At 45.8% G+C, this 8130-nt stretch overlaps 1 protein-coding gene across 1 annotated transcript in view; it reads right to left on the bottom strand.

The window, feature by feature from the left end:
* Positions 1 to 57: 57 nt before the first annotated feature.
* The window catches only part of LOC109477957, a gene marked incomplete at its 3' end in the record, with an annotated part of 14928 nt that continues 6855 nt past the window's right edge, over positions 58 to 8130 (bottom strand). Inside the window, 3 exon segments of the mRNA XM_019779413.1 lie at positions 58 to 2477; positions 6450 to 7549; positions 7551 to 7838. Of these exon segments, the coding sequence (XP_019634972.1) occupies positions 58 to 2477; positions 6450 to 7549; positions 7551 to 7838 (3808 nt within the window).

Here is an 8130-nt window from a genome sequence, read left to right as displayed (position 1 = left end):
TTTTGGGCTATAGTCTCATATAGAGCCCAAGTCTCAATAGGCCCTCGATAGACTCACTGTCTGATTTCACTCGCTCGTCGTCTTTCTCCAGTGCTGCAAGGTCCCGGCAGTACCATCCGAGGCGGCTCTTCTTGGTCTGGAGGAAGCTGAGGCCTAATGAGACAAAGGGAAGGGGCGTCTGCTGGACTACAGGCGTCTGCTGGACTACAGACGCCTGCCTGGGATGTGCTCCTTGGATGTGCTTGATAGGTGATATGATGATAGGCGTCTGCCTCTCGGGGATGTGGTGGGCTCCAAACGTCTGCCTTGAGCTGTGGTTGTCTCTAAGCTCGTAGCAAATGGTATCCACGATGCCGTTACCCTCATCCTTCTGTTTCACGTAGCGGTAGCTGCGCTTACATTGCACGCAAAGGACGTTCTCATGCCAATCTCGTAGATCACCCTTCGTTAGGGTCTCCTCTTCGGCATCGAAGATGTATAAGTCGGATTTCTCGGTACATCCAGTACGGATATAAAGCTTGTCAGTGTCAGTTGTAGTGCGGATGTCCACGTCCTCCTCCACAGACTGGCTTGACTGGACTTTATCCATCTGGATATCGGCGTAGCTCCAATCTTTGGTTTTCACATCAAACGCATGAACACACAACTTTCCCTTGATCCCAAGTCCACCTTCTTGAATTGGCGTAGACGGTTTAGAGGGTTTGCGCCGGGGACGGACTAACCAAGACCCGCCCCCAAGGGTACTTTCTTCGCTGGATGCACGAAGCCCCGAGCAGCGACCATCTTCTACGTCAGTGATCTTTGCCTTTGACACGATAATAACAACCTTGTCCCCGAATGCTGTTACCATCCAGTTCGATGAAGGGCGCAATGACGGTCGCACGTGTATGTTCATCCAAGCCCCCTCTTCAGGATCATAGCAATCCATGGTCATCAAAGACGTCGCGTAGACCAGGAAAAGTTTCCCGTCAACGACCACTGACTGATGCCCTGCCCAGCCGCGAGGCATGTCAGGCAGCCTTAGCCAAGTGTCCGAAGGGAAATCGTACTGAAAGGCTTGCCTGGAGAAAGATTGGGGACCCTGGCCGATCACAGGATGGACTCGCCCACCTGTCACGTACAGGCTTCTCTCTGCACATGCCACGCCTATGTACTCGGAAGCAATTGTTGGGAGGGTGGTGATGTAGTAGTATTGCTGACAGTCTGGATCAAAGCAAATTATGCTTTGCAGGGGCGTTGGCTTTCCACCGACTGCCTTCCAACCACCCACAAAAATTGCCACATCGTCCGATATCCCGCGTCGGCGTCTAGGAACACTTGCATCTTCTCCCCAGGCTACCTGTGTACCAACAAGATGTCTCTCCTTAGCCGCTGTGATTTTTACTAGGCATTCTGCGGACTCACGTATCACAGGGTGTGACTCCAGCTTCTGTAGCACACTGACCCTCACGCAAGACAGACGTATTTCTTTAAATATCATTGGGATTGCTATTTGACGTTTCTCAGGGTCATGGTCGAGCCATCTTAACACAGAGTTGACGACATCGTCCTCATTCGTAACTCTCGGATGCTTGAACTCATCTCCGAGTAAAACTAAGAGCTCTTGTGCCGAAAGGGTAAGGAACCTCTCATCTTGTGCGATGTCTGAGAAGTCTGACAAAATTGACGTTGCCATGTCCCATGCTTTCTTCTTCAAGACAGAAAAACCATAAAGGTCGGCCAGGCGCATGACGCCCAGACAGTTGGACGGGCAGAGGTTGTCCTCGATGAACACACGGCAGTACTGCACAATTTTGTCCAACAATAGCATGTGTGCCGTCTGTAGAATGTCCTGGACGTCATCTTTACCGATGCGGACTTTCCCGGTGTACAGGAAGTCCAGGATTTTGGAGAAGCTGTTAGAGTCTATCTCACGCAGTTGTATGACCCCAGAACTACTTTCAGAGAAGTCTGACGACAGCATGGTCTCGAAGTACGGCGTGGATTCCAACACAGCCCGGTGACAGGGAAATTCCCTACCATCGACTTGTACCATCACGTCAAGGAATTTACTAGCCTTTCTCTGGTTGTCAAGTTTAGCAAGATGGGTACGCTCGACCCCATGGAGGTAGTTTGCATAGAGACGGGAGCCGTCATCAGATTCCATGTATGGTGGGGGAGGTGAGGGTGGTGGGGGTATAGGTACTGGCGGCGGTGTACTGTCATCAGATTCCATGTAGCACCTTCTGCGGTATCGTATTCGTGGGGGTGGTGGGCGTATACGCACTGGCGGCGGCGGCGTACTGTCATCAGATTCCATATAGCACCTTCTGCGGAATGGTGGGGGTACTGGCGGCCTTGTACTTTCGTAGCACGGGTTATCAGGTGCAGAATCAGTCAAGGTCATACATGTAGTACTTATCTGGTCCAATTCATCATAGTCGTCTGATTCTCTGTCTCTCCTTCTGCGGGCCATTGTAGGGGTTATCACCCTTGTACTGTCGTGGTACGGGTTATCAGGTGCAGAATCAGTCAAACCCGGACGAATTCATCATTAAATTTATAGTCTTTGTCGTCACTCGAGGTATCAGAATCATAGCCCTAGAGCATGGCGGCGTTTCACTTGGTATTCTAGTATGAAATCTGCTGGACAGAAATAAACGCAGGGAAGTTTTAACATGGCTACAGGGAGACACAATCTTGCGACGCAAGTCAGTACGTATGCATGTACAATATATGATATGAATCTTTATTGCATGTTCTTGCCCAGAAGGGCTAAATTTAAATGCACAAGAGGATATGCAGTATGCAAAACATGAGTGTTGCATACTGGAACGCTATAATCTAGTGCTAAGCGCTAGGGATCTATACATTACAACAATACTATATACTACTGAGTACCTATCATCTATTGTTAGTTGCCAATTCTTTTTTTTGAAACACCTGGAAACATAATTACATGTCAAAGTCCACTATCAAACCTTATGAAGCTAGCTGGCCCACCCGAACCTGCAAGTAAGTCCGATGTTCAGCCCTGTTTTCCACTGAGAACAGCTGGGTTTGGTAACGTTTGACAATTCTTCACTCCATACACGTCTAAATGCATGGAATGCTATCAAGATACTTAAAGCTCGGATAAGAACCGACCGAGCGCGAGAGGAGGAAATGTTCCCTTTAATAATCTAACCTTCTCACCCTGACGCATGAATAATATAACGGAACGCGCGGGCTTATGCCGACAAGTTTTTTTTTTACTTCATTCAAAAGCAAGCCCAGTTTCTGATAGCATGTGTACTATGTTTTTGCTATTTTTCAGTTAATGTGTCCTCCCAAGGAAAAAATGATTCCAAAGAGAAAGAACCTGTAGTACGTAGACCCTTGTATGTAGATTGTTATGATAACGTTAATCATTAGAAGGACTATACAATTTAGAGGGACTCTTTACAATTATCACACCGAACAAAATAAACCTCTCTACGCTCTTTGCTAAATCCTAGATCTGAAACAAATCATTATGCACTGAAACTTAGCATCAGAACTGTTGCTTCAAAACTGGTGATTTTTAGAAGCTTGTTTGAACGTGACAAAAATATCTTATCAAACTAATGAACACGTCTGACGTGGGATCGAGACCTATTACTTCTGCATACAATCATGTCTAACCTGTTGGTTCACTTATGTGAACTATGAACTTTCACATCTCTGACATGGGAGGGGCACCATTTCAGCCTGGTAAACATCATAGCTTGCTTATGAAACTGACAGTGTCACGTGATTGTGCGATAGCAAATTCCAATTTTCGTGCATTTAGAACAAACCTGTGGTGTTCTAGAGAGACCTAAGCGATCGGCTATGATGAACGGTGATAAATTATCAGCACGGTCTCATTGTCGATTTATATCGTTCACTTGAATGAACATAGATAATGCACTGACTGCAATTGATATCTGGTCACGTCCAGTATGTGTACGTACCCCACCAATTGCTTCCACTTTGACACCAACCATAAACCACTTTCTGAACGAGATATTAGGAACTTTTGAGCGTAAATCGTTCTAGTTGATTTAGGTCAGAGAAAGCCTGTCACTAAAACAATTCTAGTCTTTTCAAACAGAGTTAGCAGCTATGGTAGCACATAGACCTCCAGACGGTTTCTGCTGTGTACTATACATGTAGTTGATAAAGTGTAGCTTGATAAACTTGCCTCGGAGATTTAGAATGTATACAGTGAATATGTTCTCACCTGTGAAGCACAAATCGGAGAGCAATCTCAGAGATATCTCCGCGCTGATCCGCCACGAACTCACTTACGTATGTAAATGAGCTGTAACTCGTTTTTCCACTTAAGCCTTATTGTGAGCCATGCGACTACTGAAATGTCAAAGTGTCAACTCTGACATGGGAGCGGCTATGAACCAACACAATAGCTTGCCATTTTGTGAAGCACACATACAGTGTCTATTTTTGTGCATTTACAACTATTCGATACAGGGACCAATATCAGTCTAAAAGTCCATCCATCATGATTTAACGTGGCTTATGAAGGTAGCTCGCAAACCTAGTATCTGAAAATGAAATCCTCCGGCCCTCCTCGACTTTCCCTGCCCGGGGTGGGCCGCTAGGAGCGCTATTTAGTCAGGCTACTGCAAGCCCTATAAGTTAAGACTATGAATTGGCACAAATTTGTAGTAGATCGTTCACCCTGGGACAGCTCTCAAACCGACAGCAAGAACCCTATACCCTCTTCAATGTACCCATATTCTTGCTTTCAAGGTACTAGTACCATTATATCATTTACGCCTTGATTCCAGACAATATCATCTTGACATTGGGCCTGATCCCGAAAGGCATCGCGTTATTTTACAGTTATAAAAAAATGAGTGACTGACTTTTTGCGATGGGTGTAACATGGCATGATATTGGCACCCGCAATTTGACTCAAGACACAAGGTTTGTTAACGTCCTTGAATTGATGTTATTACCTCCGTGAAAAATGGAGGTATTGTTTTTGGTCTGTGTCTATGTGTGTTTTCGCATATTTGTAGTCATCATAACACCAGAACACTAATGATATTTGGTAGGTTGTGGCATGGAGGGCAAAGGCCGGTAATGGCGCAGGCGTAGAAGCCACACTTTTAGCCCATAGCACTGCTGGCAAATGTAGGTATAAAAGTGTTATTTTACTGGAATGTGTTTGGATTTTGGAGCTGGATGATACAGGTAAGGGTTTTTCCTTTTTGATTGTGTTGAAAAATCTGACTGTCACCCATTTTTGTGGTGTCTGTAGGCTGTAGAAATGTTGTGGTTTGGTGTGGTTTGGATGTGTTAAAGAGGGGTCAGAGGTCATGTTGTTTGTTTTGATTTGAGTACGGACGTGTTGCACCGTATAGAAAGTGGAAATTTTGCTCTAGATTGACACTTTAGAGGTCAGACACCCCAGCCAATGCGAGTTTTTCATGGACTAAAACTTAGGTAAGTGACTTTTGACACCCTCTTTCTTACATGTTTACCATGTATTTCAATAGCAAGGCCCATTGCCGGTCATTGGCCTTCAGGAACTCCATAGTTGTAGGAAGTCAAAGGTCGAGGTCAAAAATGGGCCTCCTGGTGGCTGACCTTTAGTACTGCAGCAGAACTTCCGGTTTTTGTATCTTTTTCCTGAACATGCTATGGTATTTACTTTTTGGTGACAGATAGCTTTCCCTATCAGGAATAACTGGTGTGGGTTATCCCCCTAGCGGCTGATTCTGGAACAGCAGGGGAGTTTGGCAAAATCTTTGAAAACGAATAACTTCAAAACGAAACGTATTTTCATCATTTTTTGTATGTAGGTAGCTTAGAGATAGATGTACATGTACATAACTTGATTCAAATTATGCAAATGAAGACTTAATTGACATGATTAAGGAGGAAATTCTATGATTACAGTGTTTTATATAAAAGTACTTTCATACATGTATTTATAATTTTTTTATGTAATCTATGGCTGGCAGAACACCAACAGATACCAATTATACAAATAATGACCTAATTTGCATAAGTTATGTGAAAATCCTATGATTCCTTAATGGTGAATGATAGGTTACTTAAAGGTTAACATCACTATGCATATATTATGTTTATGTTGGTGTCGTTTGCATAATTAATGAGGACATTGAAATGAAACATTGCCAAAGGATATGAATTTCACTTATTGTACTTTGAATTTAGAAAACCATAAATTAAAATAGATTATGGCAACTACGACCATATTTCCATAATCAATGACGCAAACATTTGCAAAAACTCGTAGTCTACATGTGGTCTCTTGAGTTCTGCCTCGCTAACACCAATAATGCTCAAGTCTTCTCGCGTGCATTTTGGGCTATAGTCTCATATAGGGCCCAAGTCTCTATAGGCCCTCGATAGACTCACCGTCTGATTTCACTCGCTCGTCGTCTTTCTCCAGTGCTGCAAGGTCCCGACAGTACCATCCGAGGCGGCTCTTCTTGGTCTGGAGGAAGCTGTGGCCTAATGAGACAAAGGGAAGGGGCGTCTGCTGGGCTACAAACGTCCGCCTTGTGGGGATGTGGAGGTCTCGTGGGGGTGGTGGTGGTACTCGTACGAGACCACCACCATCATATGTGTCGAGTTTTCTGAACGTCTGTTTTGAACTTGCGGGGATGGAGTGGTCTCGAGGCGTCTGCCTTTCGGGGATGTGGTGGGCTCCAAACGTCTGCGTTGAGCTGTTGTTGTCTCTAAGCTCGTAGCAAATGGTATCCACGATGCCGTTACCCTCGTCCTTCTGTTTCACGTAGCGGTAGCTGCGCTTACATTGCACGCAAAGGACGTTCTCATGCCAATCTCGTTGATCACCCTTCGTTAGGGTCTCCTCTTTGGCATCGAAGATGTATAAGTCGGATTCCTCGGTACATCCAGTACGGATATAAAGCTTGTCAGTGTCAGTTGTAGTGCGGATGTCCACGTCCTCCTCCACAGACTGGCTTGACTGGACTTTATCCATCTGGATATCGGCGTAGCTCCAATCTTTGGTTTTCACATCAAACGCATGAACACACAACACACGGACTAACCAAGACGGCCCCCACCCCCAAGGGTACTTTCTTCGCTGGATGATCTTTGCCTTTGACACGATAATAGCAACCTTGTCTCCGGATGCTGTTACCATCCATTTTGATGAAGGGCCCAGTGATGGTCGCTCGTTTATGTACATCCAAGCCCCCTCTTCAGGATCATAGCAATCCATGCCCATGGTCATCAAAGACGTCTGGTAGACCACGAAGAGTTTACCGTCAACGACCACTGACTGATGCTCTGCCCAGCCGCGAGGCATGTCGGGCAACCTCAGCCAAGTGTCCGAAGGGAACTCGTACCGAAAGGCTTGCCTGGAGAAAGATTTGGGACCCTGGCCGACCACGGGATGGACCCGCCCACCTGTCACATACAGGTGTCTCCCTGCACTTGCCACGCTCATGTACTCAGAAGCAGGTGTTGGGAGGGTGGTGATGTGGTAGTATTGCTGACAGTCTGGTTCAAAGCAAATTATATTGGCTTTCCACCGACTGCCTTCAACCACCGACAATAATTGCCAGATCGTCCGATATCCCGCGTCTAGGAACACTTGCATCTTCTCCTTTTACCTGTGTACCGAGAAGATGTTTCTCCTTAGCTGCTGTGATCTTTGCCAGGCATTCTGCGGACTCTTGTATCAAAGGGTGTGACTCGAGTTTCTGTAGCACGCTGACTCTCACACAAGACAGATGGATCTCTTGTAAAATCATGAGGATTTCGGACTTACGGTGCTCAGCATGGTCGAGCCATTTTAGAACAGAACTGACAACGTCATCTTCGACTTCGTTCTTAAAAAGAAAATACAAAAAAAGATGCTCGCCTCTGAGTAGATCTGCCAGCTCTTGTGCCGAAAGGCCAAGGAACTCCTCATCTTGTGTAACGTATTGGGAGTTTGACGCTGCCATGTTCCTTGCTTTCTTCCTCAAGGCAGAAAACCCATACAGGTTGGCAAGGCGCATGATGCCCAGACAGTTGGACGGACAGAGGTTGTCCTCGATGAACTCACGACAGTGCTCCACAATTTTGTCCAACAGTAGCATGTGAGCCGTCTGCAGAATGTCCTGAACGTCGTCTTTACCG

The sequence above is a fragment of the Branchiostoma belcheri genome, unplaced genomic scaffold (genome assembly GCF_001625305.1).
Source record: "Branchiostoma belcheri isolate BF01 breed outbred unplaced genomic scaffold, Haploidv18h27 scaffold415, whole genome shotgun sequence".
NCBI classification, from domain to species: Eukaryota; Metazoa; Chordata; class Leptocardii; order Amphioxiformes; family Branchiostomatidae; genus Branchiostoma; species Branchiostoma belcheri.
Note: the sequence above shows the minus strand (reverse complement) of the source record. Positions and strands in the feature narration are given on the sequence as shown.